This window comes from Ruditapes philippinarum, unplaced genomic scaffold (assembly GCF_026571515.1).
Source record: "Ruditapes philippinarum isolate M1 unplaced genomic scaffold, ASM2657151v2 ctg5992_1_1_1_1, whole genome shotgun sequence".
Lineage (NCBI taxonomy): Eukaryota > Metazoa > Mollusca > Bivalvia > Venerida > Veneridae > Ruditapes > Ruditapes philippinarum.
Window position 1 is genome coordinate 58,601 of NW_026866617.1, and position 18,199 is coordinate 76,799.

Consider the following 18,199-nt stretch of genomic DNA (forward strand, 5'->3'; position numbering starts at 1 on the left):
TCTTCCGTACTTTGTTTTGATTGGTTTAGCAAGGCACTGAAACAGAAAGTTGAAAAAATAAAAAAATATTTATTGTTTGATACTTCGGGGCTACCTGTGAAATCATTGTGTGGAAAAGGCTGCCGTGGAAAATAAGTCGTTAAATAGGTAATTTATAATGTTTAGAATTAGATCTAATATTTTCTTGATAATTAAAGTTACAAATATTTTCATAAATTGGAAATCAAAAGGTGCAGGCCTAAACTGCATAATATTTTCCATCACCTAAGACACCCCAAGGAACTTATCTATCACATATTGTGTATATTTAAGTTTGTCACAGGGTGAGAAAAATGTGCAGCCTAACCGGGACTCGAACCCGGGACCCTCGGAATATTGTACCGCGGCTCTACTGACTGAGCTATCCAGCCGCCTACACATCTTCTCTCACCTAGTGAACAGTTCTGAACCGAACCATAACATACTCCCCTGCTGTATTGAAATTCGCCCTTGAATTTCACAGTTACAGATCAATGTAAATGTCAGCTTACTTGTCACTTTTTGCAGTTGTTATTAAAAATAAGCTCTGAGCTATATGTAATCAAGGTCCCCTGTTTTGGGTGCGAAATGTTCACAGGGATGAAGAAAAATGTGGCAGCCTGACCGGGACTTGAACCAGGATCCTCGGAATACCAATATTGGCGGCTCAAACTGAATCTGAAGCTTTTCGGGCCAACTTACACATCTTCTCCTATAAATAGGTGAACAGTTCTGAACTGTGACAAGTTTAATTTGTAACTTGGCGCCAGCTATGCCATATGTCCCAGACTGTCTCTTTCGGCTTCTGTTATGTCAACGCTACGGACGACTAAAATTAAACGCCTCTATACATGGCTGATCTTAGAACTGCAACAGAGGACAACTCGAGCTGTCTGTTGTAATAGTAATTTATTGGGGTAGTTTAATAAAGAGGACGTAACTGTTTGAGATATCCACATTCAAAAATACCGGGGTCAGCCTGAAAATAACAGGATGTACATGTACCTACAAAGCAACACCTGCTGTATTAATATAAAGACTAATTATTGCAAATTGCATTATGGCCAAGTGCTTAATGCTTTCTGTAACATGTTACTATAATATCACTCTCAATCACTCAGTCATCCTCGTTGATGTGCAGTTGTATTGCATTTTATTTGTGATCAGGGACTGCGTTCAGGGCGAAGTCAGGTGAAAACTTCGCCGTAAATATTTTCAATTCGCCCTATATGATCTGAAAAGCGAAATTCTAGTCGCCCTAAAATCTCTATGAAATGTCTGACATGTATATTTCTCCACTCGATAATACTGCCTAGAGGCAGATTTAATTGTGTAATCTGACGTAATTAGCACACGTGCTGAAGCGTGGCCATAGCGACATTTGGAATTCACACTTGGAAATCCACATCGCTAAAAATAGCGCATTGATTATACGGTAAATTAAAGCTGTGAAAGACCCTGATATGAATGCAGCAGATGATAAAAGCATGAAAAAAACAGCTAATTGATAATTAAGTTACCTCAAACGTATATTTTTTGTGTCTTATTTACAATATCCCCTGTATGTCCTGTTTGATTTACTAGTTCCCCTATATGTCCTGTTTGATTTACAATATCCTATATACGTTTGTTATCACCATTACATTTATGATAGTAATATTCATCATTAAAACTGATGTAAATTGATAGAATTTGGATATTAATTATTATGAATTAAAGAACTTTTCTTCTTAATAAATTGCATTTAAAAGTTAGAGTCAGAAACTGTTGAACCTAAAAAAAAATAATTAAAAAATGTTGTGTTGATGTAAATCAAATGCTTAAATAAAAATTTTTTGGGGGCAACTAAAAACTTATTAAATTTCATTAAAACGGGGATTTTTCAAAAAACACATTTTTTTTATTTTTCCATGCCCTATACAGGGCGAGACTGCCTTTTGCGACCCCCTGATTTTAAAAAAGACTCCCCGTCTTATCCGCCCTGTTTCAGTACTCCAACCCTATTTTTTCCCATAAAAAATTTGGGCTGAATTAAAAGACTCCCGTATGTTTACAAGCGACCCCCAATTTTCAGGTCCCAATGAATGTTTGGTTGATTTTTTCATTTAAACGATTTCACACCTTTTTAAATTTTCCGTTAAATTTAGATAAAAAATACCTATTTTAACCCCCCAGAGGGCCCCAAAAAATTTAAATCCAATTAAAAATCCAGTAGCAAACAAAGTCTAGTACTCTACACACCTCTATCTCAATTACACAGTTGACATGTATAAATGCAGGTATCAAGTGACGTAGCGTCTGTTTATGGGAAGCATGACGCAATCGATGTTCGTGTAATGTACATTATGGCCTGAGTAAACTGGTAAAGACTTGTGTTAGATTTTTTTTTTAATTATAGAGTGCCCACGGAAGATTTTTTAGGCAGCATATTTTTTTTTTTACCTTTCTATGACTGCATAATTAATACGGAAAAAATATTGATACTAAACCAGAAAAAGCTTTGGATATGGATATGTTGAAAGATCCTGTAACACAATTTTTCATGGTTTTATTTCATAAATATGATGCTCAAATTAAGATTTGTCAATATTGTAAGTTCAAATAAGCATTATTTATAAAGATATCACCCAATTTAACATTTAATATAAATAAAGGCCATTAAAGGGAGGTAATTAGAACTTTATTTTCTATAAATTCTAAGTTAAATTTTCCAATAAGTAATCAATGCATGTAATTTATTGATTAAATATAATGTGCACAAATATTTTCAGTACACATTTTACATATTCTTTGATGTTTGAAAGTTGTTTTATTTGCATAATTATATCCATATATATATTTTTTTGCAAGTGTGGTATACACTCTGTAACAATATCAGTCACAAAACATAAAGGATCTTTAAGTCACAATGGTATATAGACAGCTAGATGATACTTAAATTTAATTTTCTTTGAGACTGTATTAAGAGACTCCCTGTCATATGTGACCTTTTTCATAAGATCCCTTGGAAAGTCACATATGACAGTCTCGACTGTACATGTATATTTTATATGCATGTACATATAAAGTAGTACATGTATATTTTGTGAAATAAAATTAGAAAAAAAATCCAATGATATTACTCGATTTGATGATCACTTCTCCCTAAATTTCAAAACTTCTCCCTATTTTTCCTGAAGGGAGAAGTCACTTCTCCCTAAATTTTCAGTCCAAGGTAGTCCCTGGTGATCGATGAATATATTGAAGAATGTAATTGATAAATGCTAAGACACGTCAAATTCACCAAGTATTGATCAAAAATAATTATTTTTGGTGAAAAATTGTAATGGTGAAATAGTGTCGACAATTTTCAATTGGCTGATTTGTAACAAATTAAAGGTATTGATGGGAACGTATCATTTTACATCTAATTGTAAAGAATGTTCTTTGTAACACAGAACAAAATATGCTGTCCTTAACCCTTTACCACATATATACGCGAAACAACGCACTTTCGACCCCCCCCCCCCTTTTTTAGGCCTCAAATAGTGAAAAAATGTCCTATTTGGGCCCCAAACATAAGTTTTCGTTTGAGAAATGTTGCTTAAAAAATTGAGCACTTTTTCGGCGCCGCCCCCCATCCAAAAGATACATCAGGGGGTTGCCAGAAGGGGGATGTGCCCCCTTCTGTTAGGGGGGTTTGAAGGTGGGCGGAGTCCCCCTCATCGCCAAGAAAATTTTGGACTTGTGAGAGGCTAAAAATGACCCCAGGTCGATCATAATGTAACGTTTAACCAACGCTGAAAAGCATTTGACTCTATCTCAATCCCTTGAGTAGTTGCTGCACTTTGAAATAAATTTTGATGGAAAAAATCGAGGCAAAATAGTGATTTTTGGCAATTTTGAGATGTCCCCTCGTTGCCATGGTAACAGGAAATTTAAGACGGAGCATGTCGTTACAAAGGCAATGGTCCAGTCAACATTTGTGCCAAGTTTGATTAGTATTGGAGCATTTTTCATAGTTTCATAGCAGTTTGAACTTGTAACAGGAGGCTTTTCAGTGAAAACGGCCATTTTTCACAATATGCTCATGGGGGAAAGGGTTAACTAAAAAAATTTTAAATGTTACAAAACAACAATTTTTCACCAAAATTAGGTGAAATACGACATGTTAACATGGAAAAACTAGTTTTTAGGGGATTCCAAAGTTTTTCATCATTTTTAGCTCGACTTTTCTATGAAAAGGGGAGCTATCCTACTCGCCCCGGCGTCGGCGTCGGCGTTGGCGTCACACCTTGGTTAAGTTTTTCGTACCACCCCACTTTATTTCAGAAGTATTACAAGTATGGCTTTGAAACTTACCATACTTGTTCACCATCATAACCTCCATCTACAGACAAGAGTACATAACTCTGTCAAGGTTTTTGACAGAATTATGGCCCTTTTTTGACTTAGAAAGTGTATTGAGCTTGGTTAAGTTTTTTGTACCACCTCACTTTATTTCAAAACCATTGGAGGTATTGCTTTGAAACTGACCATACTTGTTTACCATCACGACCTTCATCAACAGACAAGAGGACATAACTCTGTCAAGGTTTTTGACAGAATTATGCCCCTTTTTGACTTAGAAAATACATTGAATATGGGTAAAATCCACTTATTGCCTTAACCCTTTGAGATATTGCTTTGAAACTTTTAATGCTATTTCACATCATTACCCCCATCTGTACGCAAGAGAAGGTAACTCTGTCAGGGATTTGTTTTAAAAATTAAGGCCTTTTATCGACTTAGAATCTTGGTTAAGTTTTTTGTACCAGTCAACTTTTTGACTGAACTGGTTGAGATATCAAATTGAAAGTTGGAATACTTGTTTACCATCATGGTCCCAAACATGGGCAGGAGAAGGTAATTCTGTTAAGGATTTTATTTGAATTATGGCCCTTTTTGACTTAGAAACTCAGTTAAAATTTTCATTCTTGTCCACTTGTTGACCTAACCATTTGAGATATTACTTTGGAAGTTGGAGTTCTTATGTGCCATCATGAGACCTATCTGTAAGCAAGAGAAGATAACTCTGTGAAAATGTTTCTTGATTTGTACTTAGAAATTCCTAGTTAAAGTCTTGTGTGCCCTTAACTGTCAAAGTTTTGTTTTATAGGCAAGCACTAAAAAAGTCGAGCGCGCTGTCCTTCTGACAGCTCTTGTTTGTTAACCCTTCACCACATATATACGCGAAATAACGCACTTTCGACCCCCCCCTTTTTTTAGGCCTGAAATAGTGAAAATATGTCCTATTTGGGCCCCAAACATAAGTTTTCGTTTGAGAAATGTTGCTTAAAAAATTGAGCACTTTTTCGGCGCCGCCCCCCATCCAAAAGATACATCAGGGGGTTGCCAGAAGGGGGATGTGCCCCCTTCTGTTAGGGGGGTTTGAAGGGGGGCGGAGTCCCCCTCATCGCCAAGAAAATTTTGGACTTGTGAGAGGCTAAAAATGACCCCAGGTCGATCATAATGTAACGTTTAACCAACGCTGAAAAGCCTTTGACTCTATCTCAATCCCTTGAGTAGTTGCTGCACTTTGAAATAAATTTTGATGGAAAAAATCGAGGCAAAATAGTGATTTTTGGCAATTTTGAGATGTCCCCTCGTTGCCATGGTAACAGGAAATTTAAGACGGAGCATGTCGTTACAAAGGCAATGGTCCAGTCAACATTTGTGCCAAGTTTGATTAGTATTGGAGCATTTTTCATAGTTTCATAGCAGTTTGAACTTGTAACAGGAGGCTTTTCAGTGAAAACGGCCATTTTTCACAATATGCTCATGGGGGAAAGGGTTAAAGGAAGATGCAATTAAACATTATCAAAATATGTCAGTGAGATTATTCAAAAAGGAACGCACAAAGTTGCAATTACATGAAAGTGCAATCAGTAATAATTATACATGATATTTTCCATTATCATAAAGAAGTTTGGAACCAAGCTTAATGTAAGTTCCAATATCATCAAGCCAGATGGAATAAATTCTGTTCCATAGGATTTCTATGAAACTTTGTGGGAACATTTGATACATGACATGAAGTTGCCGAGAGTTGGTAAATAATTTAAAGTACAGTTTTAGTGAAACATACCCTGATTCAATATAGCTTGAATATTTGTAAAAACCCAAACACAGATCTTTCAGCAAATTTAATTACATGTACACTGTACACATGCAGGTCATATTAAAATAATTTAAGTCATTTTGTATGAATTAAAAAAAATCGTGTCAACTCTGTATCGTTTGAACCAATATAAAGATATATTAATCATGACCCTCAGGTCAAATTGGCCCTGGAGTCATTTGCTTCATGTAGACTAATGTAAAGGGAAGCACATCATTTTTGTGGATCACTACCATGCCCATGGCTTCTTTATTTGGCATATAGGCTTTATAGCATTGCCTAGTAGACCTATATAGAAGTGTAATGCTTCATTAGGGTAAAAAGAGTTTCATATGGATAATTAAGATAAAATATTTATCAGACAAATTTCTTGATTGGATCTCTTCGCTAATTGAAAGATTATTGTTGATTATTCAAACAAATTTACATACAGTAAGACAAAGTTGATATTTTAATCTTGCAGAGAACACCATTTTACAATTCAGAGTGTAAAAATGGCTACACAGATTGCTGATTTAACAGATGATGAATTAAGGGAACAACTGATAGAATATGGTGTCAATGTTGGACCAATTGTTTGTAAGTACTTAATTTTTTTTATTTTTTTTTTAACCTCCTCCGTGGTGGAAGGGTTAGAGTCGATGACTTCTAATCCAGTTACCTCTCTGGCGTTGGTTCGATCCCCGGGAGATGCTTTGGTAGTTTAGCGCGGAGGAAGGTAGTCTAGTACTGGTGTAACTCTCCAGGAACGATGGTTAGGAAACTACCCGCCTATATGACTGAAATACTGTTGGGAAAAGGCGTTAAATGAAACAAACAAACAAACAAAACTTAAGTTTTAACTCAACTATTTTGAAATTGGGGCAATCAAACCAAAATAGAGATTTTTTAGAAACGTAAAATTAAGTTGTTAAGATTTCCAGTTGGTTAAAGGTTAATTCTAAACTGAATTGCACAGAAACGGAAATATAATTACAGAATGATATATAAATCTGCATGAATTCTTAAATTCACACATAATAACAATCATCATGGCATCCGCTTACTATTTTGGTCTGTAATGATAAAGGTAAATGGGTAATTTCTTAATTAGATTTTATACAATATAAGTTGATAAAATTTCTACTTATTTCAAGTTACATAATTTCATAACCAAGTTATTACATTTTAAAAGTTAAACATTCCAGTTTACAATTTTCTTGAGTTGTTTGTGTATTTGTTGTTATCATTTACAAGTAACAACAATTAGATGTGCGCGGTTTAACCGGTATACCGGTAAACCACGGTCCGAGACATCTGTGGTACGTACCGCGGTACAGACCTGGAAAACCGGTACTTTTAGCTCTAATTTAAAGCAATTACAGATCCGTAAAATGTACTAAATAAAAAAACTTTTTCTGTTGTATATGTCAATGTTTCTTTGAGTTAACCTTTTTGCAAACAGCTTTCGCCGACTGTTATCATTCTTCGATAGTTCTTAGCAAAAATTGAATGCTTTATCGATTACCGCATGTAAGCCAGAATTGTCGACTTGCATGATCTCAGTTGAAGAAGCAAGAATTGTCGACTTACATTTACTTGTCCAAATATCGCTTATTTGATACGAAAACTAATCGTAAAATTTGATAATTCATGAGGGCATGCCTTGCATAAAATTAGGGTGTTACTATTTTAAGTATTTATATAAATAGCGACCAATCAGGCTAGGGATTTTCCTTACGTCACGCACTTACTGCATGCGCATAGCAATTAACTAATTATAGAATGGCGTAGAAACTGGATTAAAAGTAATGTTCGTTCAACTAATGAATATTAATTAAGCAGTAACATGGTCAGCTGTTTTCTATGTGATAATTTTAATTTGCTTTTGGGGTACATGTTTGTTTTGGTTTCTGACACAGATTAATTAAATACTTAGCCCTTGCAATAAAAAATTTACAAATTGCAGGTGGGACTCTGTTATAAAATTAACCGACAAATAAATATTTGTCATCGGCTATCGTGCATTTGACCTATTATTTTATTAATCAATAAGCAACAAAAACATTTTATTTTTCCATTTTAACTGTGCAATTTATATAACAATTGTTAAATGTTGAAAGAGACCAATATGTAATAATAAAAAAACAACAAGAACTGATCCATGACCCAATTAATTTATGATTGTCAACATGCGAAAGTACCTGATTGAAAAAAGTTAAATGATGCTTTGATTAATCTGTATTTTATAGATCTGCTTAAATTTAATATTTGAAATTCTATACCAGCCTACAGTACAGCTCAAGCAATTTTTCCAAAGTCCGCCGATCCCCGCGATTTTTTTACGGGTGGATTGTCACCGCGATGTCCCTGCGACAGTTGTGACTTTCCGCTCGTCCACGCGATCGGGTGAAATTTGCGCTGCGGGATATCGTCACCGCGGATCACTGTGAAATATTGCAGCGGCATTTCGCTCTCTCGGGTGACCCTTTATTTATTTATTACACGGGGGGCATTAATTACTATTACTCTACGCACGTAAAATATATCGAACTCAAACACATTTTTAAAGAAGAAAATCTTTATGTTATGTATTTAAATGACGTGACACCTGTCGTATGCAAATAATTACAAAATTTAATGATTTGCGTGTGAATTTTCCTCATATTTTTCACAACTTATTCACCCAGGTACGTATATTAATATATATACCTGATTCACCTAATTAAACATATTGATCATGAAATACAAAAAAAATAATTATGAAAATATATGAACTTGACGACTTAATGTGAATGTAATCAAACTGCTTTTATATCTTTTATTTAATATGACACAAGAGTATACACTTTATGAAATATATTTTACGATCTATATCTACGACGGGAAAATTGTTGGGCCGATGAACATTCAATGTGTATGAAACTTGTCAAACCTTAAAACAAATGCAGCACGTGAACGGAATAAAATTTCGCATTCATGCACGCGCCATACGCTCTCATATTGAATTGTTCTTCAGAGATACAGATTTTACAATTATAAATTACAATTGAGTATTTTTTTGTTATAGGTCAGTATGAACCGGCAAGATAGATGTTCATGTATATTTATATCGTTTTACCTGTCATTCGATAAAGTAATAACGTAGAATAAACACATTAATTCAAAACAGCAATATATATATATATATATATAATTTTTTGGATAACTTTTTTTTTCAAACTGGTGCAAGGTCATTTCTTTCATATATATAGAACATGTCAAAATAATGTCACCCTGTGATTTTGTTATTTTGTGATTTCTATACTGTATGTGTCAACAAATGTTCCCCCTTTTCAGTATGACATGTTTTACATGGAATACACAAGGTGCGTGTACATGTATTCATATTGACATATATACACAATATTCCTGTTTGACACCACCGGCCTTGCATGTATATATATATATAGGTATACCACTTACCTTACACAAAACTTACCTTGCACAGAGCTTATTACATGTACTTTCATTTACTGGAAAATGGGGAAAATTTCTCATAATTTGAAATTAGAAATTATAAGATTACAAGAACAGGGACTTAAGACTTTCAGTATTGTTAAACATCTTAATAGCCAGGGACATAGAATTTGTAGACAGCAAGTAAATTACTGGTGTAAACAGTATATTTCCGGCTATTTTGTGCCAGGAGTGATAAATTCAAAAAAGGGGATATTTAAGAAAGTTTGTGTTCGAGACGCAGAAATCGTTGAAAAGACCTTACGTGAAAATCCCCAGCAATCTGCCACGAATGTACACAAAACTTTGAAAAGTGACGGCTACGAGTTATCCTTATCAACAACTAAGCGAATAATAAGTGCAGTTGGCTACACAAGTGCTTCCCCAAGATACGGACAGCTTGTCAGGGATACGAACAAAGAAAAGAGGATACACTTTTGCCAAACTTTAGTTAATTCAAATGACACACTTTGTGATATAATATTCACGGACGAGTGTTCTGTGCAGTTGCATCAAAATAAACAAGTGATGTACAGGTGTAAAGACACTCCTAGAGAGACTATACCCAAACCTAAACATCCTTTAAAAGTTCATGTATGGGGTGGAATTAGCCGCAGAGGCAAATCAAAATTGGTTATTTTTGAAGGTATTATGGAGAAGACATTTTTTACAGAAATGATTCTCCGAGATGCTGCGTTGCCATTCATTGGATCTGTTTTTCCAAACGGACATAGACTTCAAATGGACAACGATCCAAAACACAAGTCAAAGATGGCCCGGGATTTCATGAGGGAGAACGGAATTAACCATTGGGACGTGTGGCCGTCAGGTAACTGGGGAAAATTGCTTTATCTTTTTTTATCTAATGTTTATCAAAGCACAGCTTTCAAAATAAGTTCAATTAAATATCGGAGTTGAACCAATGAAATGAAATAAAAGAACAATCAAATCACTATGAAAGTATGGGTTGACATAAACCTGTTTATATATATAGACGACATTTGTTCATCCTTTTATTCCAACATATGTAATATGGGTGAATAGAGACAAACAACAGGATATTCATTTAACTTCTATTGAAATATTTATTACACAAAACTCAATATCACTTAAAAATGGGAATGATTAATAAAGAAAAAACACATAATAAAGAAAAAACACAATTCTTACATTTGTAAATCATACATCACGGCCTTTAATCAATGGATATATTTTCGAGTGATAAAAATGTATCGTGCGCACGAACATTGAATTAATATAGAACTTTTCTTATTCAAATTGTTAAAAAAATATTTAAAAAGCTTTGTTTAATTTTCTCGAAAATGTTGACCGATTTCGTTAATATTTCGTTTTTCCGTTTTCTTGAAACCTTTTTCACTAATTTTTTTTGTGATTTTGGTAAATGTACATTAATTTCGCAGAGCTTATTCAATAATTTTATTAATTAAAATCAACAATTAAGTGTTATTGATTTTTTTTTAGAGGACTACGTTGTACATTTACGGGAACGTTTACATATATATGCAAATTAATCACGGCAAATCTCTGTGATTTTCCACCGCGGATTGCGGGGTTTTTTTACTACCCGTCCGCGGTGATTTGTCACTGTGGCTACTATAGTATTTCCCCCGCGATTTCCCGCTCGCCGTTAAACGTGTCCGCGGTGACTGAGCGGAAAGTGGAAAAATTGCTTGAGCTGTACTGTACCTTGATACTTATTTTAGAGATAAAAATTAATGGCGTAGAATGAAAATTCGTGGTATACCGTGGTTTATACCGTGGTTTTTTAGGGAAAAAACATGGTATACCGTGGTATTTTCTTTCTGGCGGTACCCAACTCTAACAACAATATATAAGATAGTATTTATATAATATGTAAATTGTTTTATTGTAGCTTCTACAAGATTATTTTATGAGAAGAAATTGAGCAAAGTGATAGCTGCAGGAGGTGTTCCCCCACATTCTGAGACAGAAGAATCTGAGGGTAAGTTACTAGAAATTTAACTGTATACATGTGTATAACTCGACATCAAATACAACATATAGCTACATTGTAAGCTTAATCCTTTTAATTGATGTAAAAAAATGTTTCCCAGCTTTTAACTTAATTTGTTAGGGTTGCTGCAGAAACATAATGTTACAGAAACTGTACTTCTATGTATATAATAACAGTTTTTACTTATATCTGTTACATTATACATGCATTGTTTCTATTTCCATATGATTGTTAATAACTTATCTATACCTATATCATAATGTTTATAGCTGGACGTATGTGGCCCTTCATATTTCTGAGGTGTAGGAATGATAATCTGTATAAAAATAAATATATATAATTCAAAATAAATTTTGTTTATTTGAAGAAGAGGAGGACGAAGAAGAAGTAGAAGAGGAAGAAGTACAGTTTAATTACAGGTATTAAAATACTTAATGTACTAGTATAGATAGTGTCTTGATCTGGAACTTGTATTTTAACTCGAGAAGATTTTACTAGACCAGGATCTCTCAAGGGCATGAAGCACCAGGTGTGATACTTTCTAGTAAAATCTATCAGAGGTAAATACAGGTATTATATAGACTAAGACACTTATAATAACCCTTTAATGCAGTATTCAGCTTTTATCTTCTGATGGAAAAACAATTCTGTGTTGTTTCAACAGAGTATTTCAGTTATTTCCTCTTGTGCATCATATCACTGTTAATTCTTCTTCAAAACAGCATCCCGAGAGCTATTTATAACAAGTGAGTGACGTTGGTTTCTAAAAATAGAAGATCGGGAAACAAACAGAACACTTATTTGAATAAATAAAGCAGATCTGTAGATTAGAGGTATCGTGGGGTTTTCTTATTAACCAGGTTTTCAACAAAAACCGGTTATTGTAATGCTGAAGTCGGCAGGCAGGCATCAACTTTTGGTTTTCTGATCAATAACTTGAGTTTGCTTTGGCCTGTTGACGCCAAACTTGGTATGTGGGTAGCTATATCAAGCGGCAGCTTCAGATTGCTTCTTAGATATCTTGGAGCAAGGTCAAGGTCGCTTGTTTACAATAGAATTTTAAGCTTCTACTCTGTAACTTTAGTACACTTTGACCTATTCGTACTTAAATTGGCATGTGTGTAGCTTACTTGAAAATACAGCCTGGCATTATTACTCAAATATCTGGTATAATTTTATTTTGAACTATTGAAACCAACTTTCTGTGTTGGTGCAAACAACAGCATCATTTTTTCTTCACTGCCATATTTCATTCCTAATACCAGTCACATCAATACTTGGTCGTTGAAAACCTGGTTTTCGTCGCATTGCAGTGCTTCCTGTTGTTTAATAGCTCACCTGTCACAAAATGACATGGTGAGCTTTTGTGATCGCTTTTCGTCCGGCGTCTGTCCATAAACTTATACTTTAAACGACATCTCCTGATAAACCACTAAGCCAATTTCATCCAAATTTTACAGGAATGTTCATTTGGGAGAATTTTAAAAATTGTTCAAAGAATTTAATTCCAAGCAGAACTCTGGTTGCCATGGCAACCGAAAGAAAACAGCAAGAGCTAGAGCTTAAATATTTGGCATGAAACATCATCTAGTCAGTGTCTACCAAGTTTGTTCAAATAAATGCCCTGGGGTGAAAATTGGCCTCATCCCGGGGGGTCATTGATTTTCCTTATTTGTATATAGTAAAAACTTAAAAAATCTTATTTTAAAAAACCCAAAGGGCTAGAGTTTAGATACTAATCATGAAGAATCTAGTGAGTGTCTACCAAGTTTGTTCAAATAAAAGCCCTGGGGTCAAAATTGGCCCCTTCTAGGGGGGGGGGGTCATTGTTTTTCCCTATGTATATAATAAAAACTTAAAAAATCTTCTTATAAAAACCCCAAAGAGCTAGAGCTTAGATATTTATCATGAAACATCTTCTAATGGGTGTCTACCAAGTTTGTTCAAATAAAAGCCCCTGGTTTAAAATTGGCCTTGACCCAGGGACCTATATACAGGTGAGCGATTTCAGGGACATCATGGCCCTCTTCACCCGACTTGTGTATTATTTTTTCAGCAAAGTTTATTTTCCACCAAAATTCTTATGATTTGACAAAGATATATAAGAATTAATAAAAAAATTCTTTATTTACTGATCCATACACAGTTGTTTTATTTGTTGCTGCTATGTTTTTATGTTACTTCAGACATTAGGATGAATAATCCAAATCCTGTCCGTGTCCAGCATAGATATTTTTGTAGCACATCTTTGTTAATTGATGAAAAAATTTGATTTTTTTACTGACGTGATTTCCTGTTTTTTGTAGACAACATACACAGAGTGTGCCAAGACCAGCTCCCGGTCCCCAATATACTAGTACACCTGTTACACAGAATCAGAGTTATACACCGGTGACACAGGCCAGAGTAGCCACCCCAACAACAGCTACACGCAGAAATGTGCCAAGGTAAGTTTAAAATTATTTACTACCTTGAAATTTTCTGTATTTTTTCTCCCCCAAATAAAAATTTTTTAAATGTCAAAGAACTGAATTTGTCCTTTTTCCAACCAAAGTTTGTGGAAAAGTTTTGAAAAATTGTCAAAAAATTATTCCAAATTGTTTAAAAAAACCTGAATCTTGAAAAAGCCCTGTCCTTTACAGTCATTTTAATTTTCATACTTAAAAGAAAAAAAAAAAAGAAAAAACCCGAAAATTGAAAAAAATATTAAAAGTTTTTTTAAATTTCTTTCTAAAAAATTATTGTTTAAAAGAATTAAATTTACCCAAAATTGTTATTTTAAAAATCCCCTTCAAAAAATTCTACTAAAAAAAGGGGCTACTGAAGTCCCTTAAATGCGGTGACCCAGTACAGAAATGCATTTTAAAAAAAAAAAAAATTAAAAATAAGTTTTTTTTTGTTTTGTTGTTTTAAATTGTCTGTATAGAATGCGACAAAGTTCATTTGATTTATATGAGCTTTCTAATCGGCATTCCAATGAATTATGGTTTTTATATTTCCCATTAAATTATCAAAGGGGAGTAATTACAGCCTACTTGAATGGTGTAGTCTCCATGCTTAATGTTGTTAAAATTGGATTTAATATGTAAGTTATGCCAGATGAAAAACAGTCTGAGGTAGTTACTTCCCTTTGATATTACCACTGTTGGCTTGAGCCTAGAAAAAGAAGGTTTGATTGTTGATGAGTAAATGCTGGTTCGTGTTTATAAGTAAGCATTTACAAATGAACACACACAAATTGTTTGAAATTTATTTATTAACCTTCTATTTACTAGACTGATTAATAGCTAGCCAATTTACTGAAGTAAATATGTTTTAATTAATTTGAAATCCTATTGGACAAAAAAAAATTCAAAGGCAAAGTTATGGTAAAACCTTTCACATTAAGATATAGCCCTCGATTTATGCTGAAGGTAGATTTATGTCAAAGGAAATTGATATTCTTTTAATTTCTTTGAGCTCACCTAGTTGAGTCATTGTGATGCCTCTGTGTCCAACATCTGTGGTCAGCCTTTGACACTTTATCAAAACAACATTTTCTCCTAAACCCCTACACCAATGGTGATGAAACTATACAGGAATGATCCTTTGAGTGTCCCCTCCAAAAATTGCTAAATTGTAACAAGATCACCACCATAACTTAAAATGGAAAAATCTTTAAATGGCATCTTTTACATAACTGTTTGGTAGCCAGTGCTAAAAATAGATAAAATGTTAAATGGCATTTTGTCCTCAGCTGCACAATAGATTTTGATGAAACTCTACAGAAATGATCATTGGGCAGGTTTTTTACTAACAATGTCATTTTTCTGGTCTGCTGAATGAGATGGTTGCCAGAGCTATAAATAGAAATACCTTTAAACTTCATTCAGGTGGGCAATTAAGGGCCATTATGATCCTCTTGTTTTATGTTATTTTTGTAAAGTCTGTTCTGTAAATTTGTTAATTTCAGTCAACAAGGTGATGGACCCACAAGTGCAACTAAACCCAAGACAACAGAGAAACAGAGTAAAGGGGGCATCTCTATGTGGATTAAACTACTGTTTGTAGTTATCGTAGCATTTCTTGTTTATTTGGTAATTATCAACATGAACCCTTCAGCAGAAAATAAAATACCATTGACTTTCGATGATTCTGTGTGAAAAACAATAATTCAGCTTTTATGAGATTTTGTTAAAACAAAGAACGTAATTTATCAGTGAATGGGAGTTTTTCTTGAATGCATTGTTATGTGACCATAATGCTATTCTGCATTTTTTTCCTCCTGTGTGCTGCTTGCCATTAATAGATATGTATTAATATTTAGTAGGACTGCAACAATTTAGGTTGCCTTAGGTTCAATATCGGTTATGACCTCAATTTTTGAAAATTGATAGGAATATCTATATCATAATAAGTTTTAAATATCTGAATTTGATGAGATGATATAAGTTCTATTGCTGTTATAAAAGATTGCTTTTAATTGTATGCCCTGTATTTGCTTTGTTAAGAAATTTTATAGTCAAACTTCTTGTTGAATACTGCTTTAGCAGGTGCTAGGGGGCGTGGACGGTAACTTGCATTTCCATTACCATTCATGAACAAGCTCAATCAAACTGAGCCTGCAACATTTTCAATTTTGTCTTTTTGTGCATTTTTTAGGGATTCTTTATTTTTCTCTATTCTTAATCACTTATATATCCTGCAGCTTATCAATTTCTCTGATTTAGGGACCAAATATATCTAATTTATTTGATTTGACAGTTGTTTTGTTTTTTTTTGTCATTCTTATTAATGTGTAAATCTTGATTTTATAAAAATGTGTAATCTGTACATGTATAATAATTCAGAATGATCAAGCTAAGCTACTTTCAATGACTTAGATTCAACATTCACTGGTATAGATGGAAAAAAGTGCTGAAATATTTTTGTTTTGTTATTGTTGCTTGCAAGAGTTTCTTTAATGTGTTTTATAATTTGAAGGATTTTGATGTCATTTTTGATTAATTTTACATATATGTTGTTGTTTTTTTTATAATTTCTGCCTGTATTAGATGATTGAAGGAAGATTTTGTACTCTTTAAGATATCTTCTTGCTTATGCAGTTCTAAATTAGTATTTGCTTTGAATAGAGGACATTGATAATGAATTAAGCAAAGTGCCATAATTTATCTCATTAATGCTCACATAGTTTTGTTATTAGTCCACAACTAAACATAGCCTGCAGTCTTTACAAGAAGCATTTTGTCCTGTTGTATCATATCAAATTTCAATCGCTTCTTTTACAGATACACCTTTTTCAGTCAGAGAGTTCCCCAAATTCTGTATAATTTAATTGAATAATATTACCTGTCTTTTGGGGCAGAGGCAAAAGCTTTGTTTATGTCCTGTATACCTTGAATATCATTTTTTACCTTTTTTGGGCAGCTTCTTCGACAATGACAAAATTTATTTGCTTTTTGGCTTCCAGTCCACGCAAAAAATATATTACACAACATATTTACAGAGCATAGTATGCACTATCTAAGCACATTGGTGGCAATAATATCATCTAACAGTAATTCTGGTAGCTTTAGGTTACAGCACATATAGTAGTTTTTTGTGATTCAGAGCCTTAGATCTTATATACATGAAGTGAATAATCTGTACACTACAGTATACATGAATATTTTCTGAATGATTATTACCATATATAACTTGTTTAGGACTTTCATATGTAACTCAAAATTTATATGTTAACTAAACATTGTAAACTGAAATATTCATATGTAACTTGTTTAGGACTTTCATACAGCTATTTGAATGTTGAGTTACATAAACATTGTAAATGAAAAGATTTGTCACTTATTATTGTAGTCCCTCTTCTTATATACAAACTCATGATATTGCATTACCCAAAGGCAGTACTTCTTGTTGTGAGGTATTCAATAAAATCACAAATATTGGAGGAAAATACTCTGCGCTCTTCCATAATATTTGCCGATGTAAATTGTAGATTATCTAGTGTCTTTGTGCTGACAACTTTCTTAAAGTGTGGTCTTATACAGTTATATGTATGATCAGGAATTATTAGAGATGGGAGACCAGATAAGTACCTCGAGATTAACATGGATTTCATAAAAATTGAATAAAAAAATTAGTGAACACTTTACAAGATAAAATAGTGATTTAGGCTGGCCTAAGAGTCACAAGTAACTGAAAGTGAGAATGCAGACATAGCCCTTACTATAAACGGTAATTTTGTAAAATTAGGGTAATAAAAACTAAAAATAATACTATTTTTGTATAAACTAGAAAGTTGCAACACAATGCATGATGGCATAAAAAGGGAATGATTGAACGGCACATGAATAAATCAAAACAAGTAAGGCCTTCCCACCATATCTGCGTGTAATATACACCTTGTATTATCAACACCTTTCGTAAGCCGAATGTCTTTAATTTTTCTTTATGGATACTATGTTATTCAAGCTCGTCTCGTGAAAATGTGTCTATTTCGGATAATAGTTTTTATTGCAGAATGATACTCAATTCTTTTTACACAATAATACTCAAAAGAATAAAGTATATTTATGAAGGTGATGCTAATT

At 33.6% G+C, this 18,199-nt stretch overlaps 1 protein-coding gene across 2 annotated transcripts; it reads left to right on the forward strand.

The window, feature by feature from the left end:
* The first annotated feature begins 9 nt into the window (after window positions 1–9).
* Window positions 10–17,443, forward strand: LOC132733084 (emerin homolog 1-like). Of its 2 annotated transcripts, none has more exons than XM_060719679.1 (6): window positions 10–147; window positions 6,621–6,736; window positions 11,529–11,618; window positions 11,998–12,049; window positions 13,937–14,077; window positions 15,583–17,443. In XM_060719679.1, exons 2-6 carry the CDS (start codon window positions 6,652–6,654, stop codon window positions 15,770–15,772), a joined length of 558 nt encoding a protein of 185 aa, XP_060575662.1. In that variant the 5' UTR covers window positions 10–147; window positions 6,621–6,651; the 3' UTR covers window positions 15,773–17,443. The 2 variants fall into 2 exon arrangements, with proteins under 2 accessions (XP_060575662.1, XP_060575663.1); XM_060719680.1 differs by having other exon boundaries at window positions 12,001–12,049.
* The last annotated feature ends 756 nt before the right edge of the window (window positions 17,444–18,199 follow it).